Source organism: Pongo abelii, chromosome 19, assembly GCF_028885655.2.
Source record: "Pongo abelii isolate AG06213 chromosome 19, NHGRI_mPonAbe1-v2.0_pri, whole genome shotgun sequence".
Classification (NCBI taxonomy): domain Eukaryota; kingdom Metazoa; phylum Chordata; class Mammalia; order Primates; family Hominidae; genus Pongo; species Pongo abelii.
In genome coordinates this window covers 10305956-10321353 of record NC_072004.2, presented here as the reverse complement: position 1 = coordinate 10321353, position 15398 = coordinate 10305956, and the positions used below count along the sequence as shown (strand labels likewise).

Sequence of the window (15398 nt, the reverse complement as noted above, 5' to 3'; positions counted from 1 at the left end):
GTACCTTATTACAAATCAAGGCACCGCACCAAACTGTATTAGTAATTACTGTATTCTTCACTACCATACACTTGCACTAAAAAGTTTCATTAATAATTTTATGTGATGAAATGGGAAGTCCACCAAAATTTGATGGTTGTCTCCTGGAAAAGCACATGTGCATTTGTGTGAGTTGCAAGCTGAACTAGCCACTTTATTCATAAAGCACCATTTTTATTTAAAAGACCAACTAGCAGACAAACTATGGGTTATTCAGACTTGGATATTTGGCAAACATGTTCTCCAAAAGGAACAATGTGGTTGTCATCTTGAGGAAAAAACTGACAACATTTGTTATAAATCACAACTTTGAGCCTTCAAGTATAAACAAGAACGCGTACAGGAAAATATGTATTTGCCACCATTAGCTTGACAGCTTCCTAGTACTGAAAGAATTTTCAAATGATATCACAGTGGTGATATTGATTATTGTAATTTTTTTAATATTGTGTAAGAAAATGTGTCCACATTTGGAAGTACTATATAATTCAGTAAACCAGTATTTTCCAAACAACCAGTGTATGAAATCCACATATGGGAAAAGAAGATCCACTCAAAATGCAAGACAGACTAGCAGATTATAATGTAACGGAGTACAAAATGTTTATTGATATGGCTTCAGATTCCACATTGCAACTAGCCTTTAAGAAACGACCACTTGTCAAGTTTTGGTAGAGTATCTAAGAAGAAAATTCACAATTATTTGAAAAGGTGATTAAAATACTCTTTCCTTTTCTGAATTACATAGCTAAATATTTTATATTTACTTTCACCAAACGTACAGCAAAGGCATGAATACAGAAGCAGATATGAGAATCCAACAGTCTTCCATTAAGGAGACATTAAAGAGATTTGCAAAAAATGGAAAACAACACTACCTTTCTCACTAATCTTTTTGTTTTGGAAAATATGGTAATTTTTATTAAAATATTTATGTTGGCCAGGCACGGTGGCTCACGCCTTTAATCCCAGCACTTTGGGAGGCTGAGGCAGGACGATCAGCAGGAGGCTGAGGTCAGGAGTTCAAGACCAGCCTGGCCAACATAGTGAAACCCCGTCTCTACTAAAAATACAAAAATTAGCTGGGCATGGTGGCGGGCGCCTGTAGTCCCAGTTACTCAGGAGGCTGAGGCAGGAGAATCACTTGAACCCGGGAGGTGGAGGTTGCAGTGAGCTGAGATTGCGCCACTACACTCTAGCCTGGATGACACATTGAGACTCCATCTCAATAAAATAATAAAATAAAATATTTATGTTAATGTAATGAATTTGATAGTAATTTTTAGTTAATTAATAAATATTTTTTAATTTCTCAATTTTAATTTCCAATATGGTAAATATCAATAGATATGACTTACATAAACCAAATCTTATGGGGCTCTCAGTCATTTAGTTTTAAGAGTGCGAAGGAGTCCTGAAACCACAAAGTTTGAGAACCGCTGCTGCAGTGAAATCCACCTAAGCCATTACATTGGGGACTATCTTCAAAGAAATGAGAGAAGAAAGCCATGTGGATGAATTCTTTCTCATCCTCCAGGTAGTAACTGACAGACTCTAAACCAGCATGATGGCTGCAGGCCAAGAGCCTTATTTGTGGGTGCTACGTTTGAATTCCAGTCCCTTACTATGAAAACCTAACCACGAACCCACAGATGGTTCAGCAGAGCCACTGGACAAAGTATAACTAAAATGCAACTTATCTGAATAAGGCCCCGCGGGAAGTGGATGCTTTTCTTTATGTAAGACAGAACCCCACAGAATCACAGGAAAGGATATTTCAACAATGGCCAGTTACCAATAAAGAGAGCAATTTCATAAAGGCTAAGATGGGGGAGAGAACTATAACACGTTCAACTTTCCCACTATAAAAAGAGGACATAAAAGACCTTATTCAAAAAATATGATGTATTTCAGGCCGGGCATGGTGGCTCACACCTGTAATCCCAGCACTTTGGGAGGCCAAGGCGGGCGGATCACCTGAGGTCAGGAGTTCAAGACCAGCCTGACAAACATGGCGAAACCCCATCTCTACTAAAAATACAAAAATTAGCTGGGCATGGTGGTGGGCGCCTGTAATCCCAACTACTCGAGAGGCTGAGGCAGGAGAATTGCTCGAACCCGGGAGGCAGAGGTTGCAGTGAACCGAGATTGTGCCATTACACTCCAGCCTGGGAGACAGAGCAAGGCTCCGTCTCTCAAAAAAAAAAACATTTATTTCTTAAGAGAGATGTGGAGAGATATGTGTGGGTGTGCATGTGTGTGTGTATGACTTGACTCCATTTTATGTCAGTTACAGAATTAAGTGGGAAGGAAAAGAGGAGAGAAGGGAAGGAAAGAGGAAAGAGACTTGAGGAAAACAGGTAGTGGAGTAGAGGGAAGAGGTGCAGAGGAGGAATGGGAGAAGCAAATTCTGAGAAAAGGAACAGTCCACACAGGACTTACAGAAACCTTAGACAGGAGCGAGGAACAGTCCACACAGGACTTACAGAAACCTTAGACAGGAGCGAGGCTGGCTTCTCCTTTGTAACTGGGAAGAGGCTGCGCCCCAGAGAGCTTAAGTGGTTTGATCAGTGCTAGGACTTTAAGATGAATTTTCTGCATTCTATGCAGGGACAATACATTACATAAAAGAAGGAAAAAATACATAAAGAGAAGAGCAAGAAAGGCAGCAAAGGGAGATAGTTTAGGAGAAAGTGATACAAGGGATAAGAGAGAGACTAATACCCCCTACACACACACACCCCCATACACACACACACACACACACACACACCATGCATCAAGTTCTAAGGTGGGTATTAATCTAACTAAACAATGTTGGTCACACCCTGACACTGCTACGCACAAAGTTTAGAGACTGCGTTTGGAGTTTAGAGGCCCAGTACTTCCCGATCTCCTATGCATAGAAATTACCTGGGGATCTTGTTAAAAAGCAGGTGCTGATTCCATTATCTTGGGTGGGTCTGAGATTCTGCATTTCTTAATGAAGTCCTGCATGAAGCTGCTACATTTCAAGGACCACTCTGGGAACAGGAAGGCACTATGCCAGCCATCCTCAATGTGGTCCCTGGATCAGCAGCATCTGCATCACCTGGGAACTTGCTAGAAATGCCCATTTTGGGGCCCCACTTCGGACCTACTGAATCAGAAACTGTGGGGATGGGGCCCGTAATCTGTGCTTTAACAACCCCTCAAGGGGATTCTGGCATGTTAAAGTTTGGGACCATCGCCCTGGGCCATTTTGCCTCCCATCATCTTGTTATTTAAACAAATGTGACAAATCTTCATGTTCAAGTCATTCACTTTTCACGGAGCTAACCGAAATGTCTATTAAGAATTATCAGCATTCCAATGATGATTTTCAAATATTCTTAACATTTTAGAATGACACTGAGATCACAGGCTCAAACACGATGAGTGATTTAGAAAGTGCTCCCTAGGCCGGGCTTGGTGGCTCACACCTGTAATCCCAGCACTTTGGGAGGCCGAAACGAGTGGATCACCTGAGGTCAGGAGTTCAAGACCAGCCTGGCCAACATGGTGAAACCCTCTCTCTACTAAAAATATTTAAAAAAATAGCTGGGTGTGGTGGCGGGCACCTGTAATCCCAGCTACTCGGGAGGCTGAGAGAGGAGAATCGCTTGAACCTGGGAGGCAGAGGTTGCAGAGCCGAGATCGAGCCATTACACTCCAGCCTGGGTGACAAGAGCAAAACTCTGTCTCAGAAAAGAAAGAAAGAAAGAAAGTGCTTCCTGAAGCCTCTTTTATGGGGTTCACCTTGGTTCTAATTGATTCAGACATGCACACATGGAGCTGAACTAAAATATTCCCAAAATCAACACTCAGAGGATAAAAAAAAAACCTTCATACTTTTTTGTTAGAATAAAATATCCCCTTTAGCTTATTCCCGCTTTCACACTTTAAGCTCCTAGATCTGGCCATAGATCCCTCAGGACCTATGTCCAATCTAGGAGCCTTTGAATCTGGCCCACTGTTTGAATAGCATAAGGGTAGGGGCCCTGCAGCTTCAGCAGTCATCCAAGCACAAGACTCAGCAGTCCCTCTGGTCTTCCCAGCCCTCTGCAGTCATGAGCTCTGATGCAGAAATGGCCATTTTTGGAGAAGCAGCTCCCTACCTCCGGAAACCAGAGAAGGAGAGAATTGAGGCTCAAAATCGTCCGTTTGATTCCAAGAAAGCCTGCTTTGTAGCGGATGATAAAGAAATGTATGTGAAAGGCATGATCCAGACTAGGGAAAATGACAAAGTCATAGTCAAGACCCTTGATGACCGGGTGAGTGTTGATTCCAGATGTCTTTGATAATATGGGCATGCCCATTTTTCTTTGGAGTAGAATATTAGAAATTGCATGCTGGTCCTTTGGAATCTGAAGACAGAACAAAACTTAGTTTATCTGTTCTGCAGTGAGGTAGCAGGTGAAAGCTGCTATTACATGCATCTTCACTCTTGTCTCTTTCCTTCTCCAAGGACTTGGGCTTTGAGGGGGTTTTGTGGTGTTTGCTTTAGAGGAAAGCAGCAGGTGAGGGCAGAAAAGGTTGGTCTATTTAAGGAAGAGGCTGATACTGGATGGGCTGACCAATTATACCTCTCTGGGCTGCAGAGTGGCTGCTACAGAGGAAGCTCAGGAGCCATTGACTCGTTTAATGTGGAGAATTATCATGTACCATTCAGTACTTACTGGACATCCACCAGGTCTAGGTCATAGCGTTGATCGCTTTGCAAATATAAGCATACCTCTGCACCTGCTTTCCCAAAGTTTCCCAAAGATGTATATGGCAGGTATGAATCTCATTTCACAAACTCAGGCATATGAGACAGACCTTGCTTTTATTTTTTGTTATTAAACTTAACCTCTGATTCCAGTCCTTTTTCAGTGGGCTGGGAAAAAATGTGTTCAGTCACTCTTGGGGTGCCCCCACCACCACCTCAGGGACGTCACATTTTCAGAACCTTACACAGCACTACACGGGGGACTCACAGCCTCCCTGGAGGATCTATTAAGAAACAAGTCCCAGTCCTTAAAGATTCAGGATCATAGGCTTTTCTACCTCCCCTTTGGCTACCTTGGGTGTCTGTCTCTCTTTTTCTAGTCTTGGGTGATGGAGTGGAAGGGCCTCCCTTCCTCAAAAAAATTGGTCTATGCCAGCAAAACTCCTTCCTTTTACCTTTTCTGCGAAACCCTCAAAGTTTTCCTAAGGACTTAGGCTTCTGGGAAACAAAATCCAGGAAGTATTACAAGCTCTTTTTCTTTTCTTGCCCTATTTTTTTTTTTTTTTTTTTTTTTCTGAGTTGGAGTCTCGCTGTGTCGCCCAGCCTGGAGTGCAGTGGCGCGATCTCGGCTCACTGCAAGCTCCGCCTCCCGGATTCACGCCATTCTCCTGCCTCAGCCTCCCTAGTAGCTGTTCTTGCCCTATTTTCTATCTCTCCTGAGCCATGGAGTGCAGAGCCAGCTTGAATGGGGGAGAGAGGTGGGAAAAAAACAAAGGGAAAAAAAAGTAAATAATATTCTGAAAATATTCAGCAAAGAACCATGATGCACCCCCAAATGTTTGAACTATTAGAGCAGAGGTACAAATAATTATGGGAGCCTTGAAGCAATAGGGGAGAGAGGAGATGGGTCGTGGAGGAGTTGGTGCTGGAGCTGAGCTTTGAAGGTTTCTAAACAAAATTTTCATGAAAACATTCCAGCCGAAGGAACCCTCATGAGCAGAGATTTTGAGGTGGAAAAGCACAGAACACTTTGAAGCAGTTCTTTGTAACCTTCCAACCTTTGTCTCATCACAGCACTCACAACAAATAGGGTAAACAGAGGCAACCTGGCATTAGGACCCAAGGGCTCCAAAGCTCTGCACACCTGTAACCCACTCCTGGTACACACGACAGCAGGATGACTGAGGGGCATCAGACTGGAATTGGCTACATAGTTTGACCAGAATCAGGTTCTTCAAGAACTGTTATTTATGGATCATGTTGGGGTATGGAAATGATCCATAAAATTATCCATCACAATGGGGTAATTGCTTCACAATATCTCACTACTTCCACCACATCAGTAAAGTGTAATGTGGGCACTTCGCTCACCCATTTATTACCTGCTTTTCCTCTCAATACCCAGACGCTCACTCTGAACAATGACCAGGTCTTCCCCATGAACCCTCCCAAATTTGACAAGATTGAGGACATGGCCATGATGACTCACCTGCATGAACCTGCTGTTCTGTACAACCTCAAAGAGCGCTACGCGGCCTGGATGATCTACGTGAGTGTCTGTGAACACCTTTTTATTTCATGTCTCTCTCTGAGTAAAAATAAGATCCAAATGATAAATGTTCTGATTTTCCCAGACCTACTCAGGCCTCTTCTGTGTCACCGTCAACCCCTACAAGTGGCTGCCAGTGTACAAGCCCGAGGTGGTGGCTGCCTACAGAGGCAAAAAGCGCCAGGAGGCCCCGCCCCACATCTTCTCCATCTCCGACAATGCCTATCAGTTCATGCTGACTGGTGAGTAATTTCTTTGATTCATATTTTTTGAAGCCATCCTTAGTTAATTTTTCAAGCTTTTGACAGGCATTGGCCATCTGAATGGTGCAATAATCAAAGGATCTTTGAAGAGTCAGATGATTTGGGGATGAAAAGCAAGGAGTACAACGTCTTCCATTGCCAGTCACAGTGCATGACAAGGCCTGTGGTTATGGCTGAAGCTACACTGAGCTCATGCTTATTTGGGAGAATGTGGAACACAAGGAGATGCCCTACCTTTGTCCCCAGGGAACCCCCAATCCAGGTGTACTTTGAAGAGAAACCATATCAGTAGCCACTCAGGGAATGCTACGTTGGAGAAATGGGTAAAGCAGTGTTCCTGTGTTCTTCCCCAAACTCAGGCTCCCCTTCACCTCCTTAAATTTCCAGAATGACCTGGGGAGTAGGGACATGGTAACACTGTCATGCCATGATGCCTAATATCAAGTCTGTTCAACCTTCACCTGACTTGACTTGGAACAGATACTAGAAGTAGAAGCATGGCTGGGTGCAGTGGCTCACACCTGTAATCCCAGCACTTTGGGAGGCTGAGGCAGGTGGATCACCTGAGGTCAGGAGTTCAGGGCCAGCCTGGCCAACATGATGAAACCCTCTCTCTAGTAAAAATACAAAAAAATTAGCCAGTCATGGTAGTGGGTGCCTGTAATCCCAGCTACTCAGGAGGCTGAGGCAGGAGAATTGCTTGCACCTGGAGGAGGAGGTTGTGGTGAGCTGAGATCTTGCCACTGCACTTCAGCCTGGGCAAAAAGAGTGAAACTCCGTCTCAAAAAAAAAAAAAAGAAGCAAGCATCTGAATCTGAGACCTGTAGATGCTTAAAAATCATCTAATGCAATGGTGCCCAAACTTCTGTCATTTCTGTCTCACAATCACAATCCTTGCCATGTCTGCAAACTTAATATTTTTCTTGAAATTAATTCATGTTACATTAATTTTAAAGGGAAGACTAATACCATGATTTCTATTAGTTTGCTATGGCTGCTCCAGTATCACAGACTGAGGGGGCTTACACAATAGAAATGTACTGTCCCACAGTTCTAGAGGATTGAAGCCCGAGGCCAAGGCGTCAACAGGATTGGTTAGTCTGAGGACGCTGAGAGAGAATCTGGCCCATGCCTCGCTCTCCTAGCTTCTATGGTTTGCTAGCAGAAATATTTGTTGTTTTTTATTTGTAGAAGCATCACCCTGATCCCTGCCTTTATCTTCATATGGCATTCTCCCCGTGTGCTTGTGTGTCTCCAAATTTCTTCTGTTTGTAAGGATACCAGTCATATTAGATCAGGGGCTTGCCCTACTCCAGCATGACCTCATCTTGACCGCTGCATCTTGTTTACATCTTATTTCCAAATAAGGTCACATTCTGAGGTACTAGGGGTTAGAAATTCAATATGTGAATTTTAGGAGGACACAGTTCAATCCGTGCTCTATTGTAAATGAAAAACCAGTATCACTTTTCACAAGTAGAAGGTAAAGGTAAAAGAAAAATGCAATAAAACCAACCAGCATCTATAAATGCTGATGAAAAGCTGTGGCCCCACAAGCTCTGAACCCGACACTTGCTGCCTTTATGGAAAAGGGCAATGGGAAAGAACTAGCAGGGAGCGAAAGATCTACAAACATGAGTAACTTCTACACTGTGGGATTCACTACAGTGAGTAGTGAATCGTTCACCTCCCAGGCTGGTCATGTTGCACATCCCACATTTGAGAAATCTGCCTAAATTGTCCCAAAGAAGATTAGACATGCCCAAATCATACCGCTGGTTAATGGCAAAGACATTAACTAGAGCCTATGTTCTCCAACCACCCCCAATGTTACTTTATTTTAATGTTCTGTTTGTTGTTTATTTGTTTTGTTTTGCTTCCCTCTGCATTTCTAGATCGAGACAACCAGTCTATCCTCATCACGTGAGTAACACCTCTTTGTACCATCATGACTTGGAAACCAGTGCCCTCCCTTCCACTCTCCTTTATCCTGTTTACTTTTAAATTGGCAGCGGAGAATCCGGGGCTGGGAAGACTGTGAACACCAAGCATGTCATCCAGTATTTTGCAACAATTGCAGTTACTGGGGACAAGAAGAAGGAGACACAGCCAGGCAAAATGCAGGTGAGCAGCCACCTGCATCTGGAGGCTTATTGGAATAAGTATAATTTAAAGCCTGGATGAGCACCAAGTGTATGCAGGGTATGCGCTCAGTAGAAATGGCAAATAGGAAAAACTCTTTCTTTCCTCTCTGTATCCTCACACAGAACGCGTCTGCCATCAAATGTATGGGGTTTTTCCATGCCAAACAATTCTCTAATTCTCTGCAGACACCAACTGGGTGTCCTACAATTCAATTCAATTCTGATGCTAACTACCTAGAGAAAGTATCAAATCACACAAGGGCTCAGTCCTGCAAAACTGACCCCACTTTAGACACCAGGGACCAGTCTGGGCCTCCTGAACTTCTAAGCAAGCAGCTATTAATTGGAAGGATCTCAAGACCCCCATCTCAGGTTTGATAATTACCTAGAATGCTCCATAGAACTCAGAGAAACACTTTGCTTACATTTGCCAGTTTGTTATAAAGCATGTTACAAAGGATGCAGAAGAAAAGCCAAGTGGAAAAGATGTCTAGGGCAAAGTATGGGGGAGGGGCAGGGTCTCTGCAGGTGACATCCTCCCAGTACCTCCAGGTGTTGATCAACCTGGAACCTCTCTGAAGCCTTCTGTGTAGGGTTTTTATAGAAGTTCCATTACATGAGCATGATTAATTAAATCACTGGCCATTGATGATTGACTCAACCTTCAGCCCTTCTTTCCTTCCCAGGGGTCAGGAATAGGGCTGAAAGTTCCAACTCTCTAATCACGTGGTTGGTTCCCTGGCAACCAGCCCCCATCCTGAGCTGTCCAGGACCCCGAAGCCACCAATCATCTCATTAGCACACAAAAAGACATTTATCACTTCAGATATTCCAAGGGTTTTAGGAGCTGTGTACCAGGAAACTGGAAAAAGACCAAAATATACCATTCCTATTATATCACAGTATCACATGAAGCAAAGCAGGAAGTGGTTCCACCAGAATGGACTTGAGTTCTGGCACCAGCTCCATCAGCTACAGCTGAGGGACCTTGACCAACTCCACATCCTCCTCTGGAGAAGGAATGTTTACACCAGTGGTTTTCAAACTGGAGTACACATCAGAATCAACAGGAGAGATTCTTAACAAAGGGCCTCAGAGCCCAGGCCCAGAATTCCTGATTGTGTAGATCTAGGGTGGGGCCTCATAGTTTGCTTTTTTTTTTCCTTTTTATTTTGTAGAGACACGGTCTCACTCTGTCACCCAGGCTGGAGTACAGTGGCGCACCATCATAGCTCACCGTAACTTCAAACTCCTGGGCTCAAGCGATCATCCTGCTTCAGCCTTCCGAGTAGCTAGGACTACAGGAACCACCATGCCTGGCTAGTTTTTTTAAATTTTTTGTAGAGATGGAGTCTCACTGTCTTTCCCAGGCTGGTATCAGACCGTTGGCCTCAAGTAATCCTCCTGCCTCAGCCTTCCAAAGTGCTAATTACGAGTGTGAACTACCATACCTGGCATTTCTCATATATTCCCAGATAGTGTTCACGCTGCTGGTCCAGGGACCACCCTTTGAGAACCACTAGGTTTGACGGTAGTTTCTAAATTGCTCTGGGCCCAGAAGGATAAAGCAGTCATGGAGGTGAAGGTGAAAACTCTGCTTTCTATAGTGGATTTCTGAATAATTATTCTCATAACATATGTTTTTGCTACATAAAAAAACCTTTTTGAGAACCACTGTTTCTATTGTATCATCCCCTGGGTCCCTTGCTTTGCTCACATTCTATTTCTCCTTCTGAACACAAATATCTATATTAGGTGGGTCATATTACATGCAATAACAGAGGGGCATGTTATAAAAATCCATGATTTATAATGAAATGTTATCAGAAAGGCAGTCTGGATGTTCTGATGGAGGGAGTAATATTCCTGCCTAGAACCTGGCATGACCAGAAGTCACTTCGATGCTCTGCTAATAAGAGCCTGTCTAGGATGGGACCTTGAAGATGCCTCAGGTCTGGTGGGGGTGGGGGTGTGGGTACTGCACTGACCACCAGGTGGAGCTGGTCGACATCTCTACCTGAACCTGCCCAGAGCATCCACCGTTTTAGTCACCAAGGGGCTACTTTAGAAAACCATCCAAAGTCCTCTTTTTCCTCTTCTTGTTTATTATTAGGGAACCCTGGAGGATCAGATTATCCAGGCCAACCCGCTGCTGGAGGCCTTTGGAAATGCCAAGACTGTGAGGAATGACAACTCCTCAAGATTTGTAAGACCCAGCCCAATTTTCAAGTATCCTCCCAAAACCATACCCTCTCCTGAAATGCTGGATATGAAAAACTGCCCCATAAACTGGAATATACGGGGGCCTTTTTCTACCCCCAAGTGATTGAGATCAATCTACCCACGTGGAATATTTTGATACACTTTGAGGAAGGTGTTGGCTTGGTCCTGGCAGAGGGAAGATTTGCCATCCTACCCTAACTAGGCAATGTCACCTCACAGCATCCTGAAGTCACTCACGTGATTCAAATCCCACAATTAGAGATCAACTTTATGCTAAAATGGGTCTCTCTGTGTGGAAACATTTTAAAATGTTAACATCCATTAAGCCATATCTATTGGCCTAGCCACGGAAACCTTAGTGCGAATTAAGTTAGCAGATTTGACCTCTTCCAACTCAGTAGGGACTGGGAGCAGGGAAAACCTAGTGAAGGCAGAAGAGCTCAAAAATTTGAAATAGGCTGGGCGCGGTGGCTCACGCCTGTAATCCCAGCACTTTGGGACGCTGAGGTGGGTGGATCACTTGAGGCCAGGAGTTTGAGACGAGCCTGGCCAGCATGACGAAACCCCATCTCTACTAAAAATACAAAAGATTAGCTGGGCATGGCGGCACATGCCTGTAATCCCAGCTACTTGGGAGGCTGAGGCAGGAGAATTGCTTGAACCCGGGAGGCGGAGGTTGCAGGGAGCCAAAATTGCAACACTGCACTCCAGCCTGGGCAATAGAGGGCGACTCTGTCTCAAAAAAAAAAGAAAAAAAAAAAAATTGGAATAGATTCATACTGAAGATATTGAAGGATATATGCCATCCTTCAACTTTTTACTTAGGTTTGGCTTAATCAAAAAGACATTTACTTCCCATTGGAAATAAACACACATCCAGCCCTCTATTTCATTTCACTGGCCAGTGAAGCAAGTACTCAGAGGCGAAGCCATCATTTGTGCCTATGGTTGCAAAAGTACATTAAAACTTCACACATCTTAATAGTTGGATAGTCTCAAACTTGTATTTTGTCGCCTAAAAGATAAAATGGTTATCAATGAGGAAGTAGATAATCCATCAAGGACCACGGCTCTGAGCCTTGACTTTTCTTTCCTTGGATATGTTCTTTGTACGCTGTGCACTGCCAGTTTGCACCTGTATCCTCCCCAGTGCCCAAATAAACTCCTCTTCCTTGTGGAAGATCTGGGCACGTGTTACATGGCAGATGTATGTTACCCATGCCTGGACCAAGTTAGTTATTGCACTGGCCTGACACCAGCTTAAAGTGAAAGACAATACCTTCAGGCACTCCCTCTTCTCATTCCCATTTACTTAGTTCATGGGCCTCTACTCCTAGCCCTGACCCAGAAGTCACAATCATTCTAATTATTTTGTCCTCTTTCCACCCTCCAAATATTTGCAGGCTAGGGATGACTTCCATTGTCTTCCATTAAGCAGCTAAATATACTGAAGACACAGCACTTACAGTGCACGTGGGCCTTTACTGATCCTTCACTAACTTTTCCTAGGGCTCATTCAGAAAATATTTAGGCTATTACTAAGTACCATCCACATTTCAGACACTGTGGGAGAAAAAGCAAGAAAACATTTTTTGTCCTCAAATTTGCTCACAGTGTCATTGAGGACCAATTAAGCAGATAATGTATGAAGCAGGTGCATACACACAAACACGCATATGAAATTTTACCTCCCACTCCCCAGAAAGTGGGCCACCTAGACCCTGAGTTGTTCTTTTGGCAGCCAGGGAGCCAGGCCTGAGCCTGAGCCCGGGCCTGTGAGCCAGATTTGTCTGTAGTCAGCCATATGTGAAACTCAGGCAAGAAATCTCAGAAGTAGCATCTATTAAAATACAAGCAAAAAAAAAAAAAAAAAAAAAAAAAGTCAGACAGAACAATCCAACCAGTTACAATTAAAAGGTGTTAGGAAGATTTAAGAATCCAGGTATAAGAGAACAGGATGAAAACCAGGTAGGAAGTCAAGAATGGAGTAGTCCCAAGAAGAGAGCTGGAGAAGGAGCCTGCAGGCATCCCCTGAGTTGTAGGAACGGGGACAGGTGCTTGGGTAGAGCTACCTGAGTCCTTGCTGACCCAGCTTGGGAGCACTGGGCACCAGGTGGAGAGGTGCCCATGTTCTGGCATCCCTTCCTTCTGAGCCAAGGAGAGGTCACGGTGGCCAGTGTCAATGACAGTGAAGAATTGTTGGCGACAGATGTAAGCATGCCATTTGTTTGTTTGTTTATGCACAGAATTATTGAGTTTATGAACTGAGAGACATGTTAGTGAGCTAATGGGAAAACTGAAATCCAGGGATACTAAGTGATTAGACTCAAGATCTCAGAGATCAAGGGCTCAGAGAATCAGCATAGATTGGCCCCTCCCTACTCAGCTCCTCCTCACAGCATTCCAAAATGGGAATCCAGAAGGTTCACCAAAGCAGGCCTTCAGTTCTGTTCTCTAGCATTTTTGCATTTATAATTTATCTGTGGCAGCATCTATCTAAGGCCAGCCACAAAACCATATAAATCAAATAACTGTAACGTTTGTCCACCTGTTATTGGACAGGGGAAGTTCATTCGGATTCATTTTGGAGCCACAGGAAAGCTGGCATCGGCAGACATTGAAACCTGTGAGTCCAGACACTCTATAAATCTGTTGGTGTTTTGGCCACAAAAGCATCTCCTGGGAGCCTGAAATCACGTTATTTTTGTTACCTTAGATCTGTTAGAAAAATCCAGAGTGACGTTTCAATTATCCAGTGAGAGAAGCTATCATATTTTCTACCAAATTATGTCAAACAAGAAGCCAGAACTAATTGGTAAGCTCTTGGAATACCTTTCTTATCTTCCAAATCGGTGACATTGGGAAAAAAAAAGAAAAATCAGAGTAAGTTACGCATAAGCTATTAAAGGGATATCTGTGTTTCACAGACCTGCTTCTGATCTCCACCAACCCCTTCGACTTCCCCTTTGTGAGCCAAGGAGAGGTCACGGTGGCCAGTATCGATGACAGTGAAGAACTGCTGGCAACAGATGTAAGCATGCCATTTATTTGTTTGTTTATGCACAGAATTATTGAGTTTATGAACTGAGAGACATGTTAGTGAGCTAATGGGAAAGCTGAAATCCAGGGATACTAAGTGATTAGACTCAAGATCTCAGAGATCAAGAGCTCAGAGAATTAGCACAGATTGGCCCCTCCCTACTCAGCTCCACCTCACAGCATTCCAAAATGGGAATCCAGAAGGTTCACCAAAGCAGGCCTTCAGTTCTGTTCTCTAACATTTTAACTGGAATGCATTTGTGCATTTATAAGATCTGTAACCTAACATTTGTTGAAAGTTTTCATGTTGCAAAACCATCTACATGGTTCTTCAAGAAAATTTAGAAAATATAAAAAAGTATAAAGCAGAAAACCAACCCCACTCTGTAATAGCCTCTCCATTTTTCTTTCTGCCTTTCACTTTAGGCTCACCTTAGACACTCAGCTCCTCAGTACACCTGTCAGGCCTATGGTGTTTATTTTGGGGAAGTACCTGTAGGGTTAATAATCATAATAACAATAATAACCAAATATATTGAGCACTTACATGTGCCAGGCACTGAGATAAGTGGTTTTACCTGCATTATCTCATTATAGTCTCAAAATTATGTCATTATTGTCTCCATTTTACAAATGTGGAAGCTGATTCTTAAAATATATATAATTTTCTGGAAGACACAGTCCGTCGATGACAGAGTCTTTCTCCTTCCTTCCTTCCTTTCTTCCTTCCTTCCCTTCTCTCTCTTTCTTTCTTTCTTTCTTTCTGCTCTCTTCTCTTCTTTCTTTTTTCAGACAGAGTCTCGCTCTGTCACCCAGGCTGGAGTGCAATGGCATGATCTCGACTCACTGCAACCTCCGCCTCCTGGGTTCAAGAGATTCTCTTGCCTCAGCCTCCCAAGTAGCTGGAACTACAAGGCATGCACCACCATGACTGGCTAATTTTTTGTGTGTATATTTTTAGTAGAATTCGGGTTTCACCATGTTGGGCAGGCTGGTCTCAAACTCCTGACCTCTGGTGATCCACCCAGCTCAGTCTCCCAAAGTGCTGGGATTACAAGCATGAGCCACTGCACCAGGCCCAATGACAGAGTATTTAAACACAGGTCTGCCTAACTACAGAACTTACATTTTTAATTAAAGTATACCGTCTGTGAGCAATTCATCTCCACCCTTGTTGGCTCCACCCATACAAAAGCTGCAAGAGCTTGAGAAAAGGAGTCTTGTCCATCATCCTAGAGACACTGCCCCATGACCAGCTTCTTAGCCTTCATTTGGTGACATTTCCAGCTGATACTAATTGTTTTAACACAAATAGAAACATTTTCATGATCAAATAAACTTGTTATCTTAGGTCTAATAGTGTTAAAAGAAAAATTTTAGACAAATTAAATTTAGCAGAGTTTATTTGAGCA

General features: G+C 43.5%; 1 protein-coding gene across 4 annotated transcripts in view; it reads left to right on the top strand.

The window, feature by feature from the left end:
* MYH13 (myosin heavy chain 13) overlaps positions 1-15398 on the top strand; it is a 72079-nt gene that overhangs the window by 4438 nt on the left and 52243 nt on the right. For 3 of the 4 annotated variants that reach the window (XM_054537440.2, XM_054537439.2, XM_054537441.2), the window contains exons 1-9: positions 4128-4331; positions 6174-6317; positions 6403-6559; positions 8476-8503; positions 8593-8704; positions 10838-10930; positions 13510-13573; positions 13664-13762; positions 13875-13978. In XM_054537440.2, the coding sequence (XP_054393415.2) occupies positions 4128-4331; positions 6174-6317; positions 6403-6559; positions 8476-8503; positions 8593-8704; positions 10838-10930; positions 13510-13573; positions 13664-13762; positions 13875-13978 (1005 nt within the window). Of the gene's footprint in view, positions 1-4115; positions 4332-6173; positions 6318-6402; positions 6560-8475; positions 8504-8592; positions 8705-10837; positions 10931-13509; positions 13574-13663; positions 13763-13874; positions 13979-15398 lie in introns of those variants that run through there. The other variant, XM_024235576.3, reaches the window with a different exon arrangement.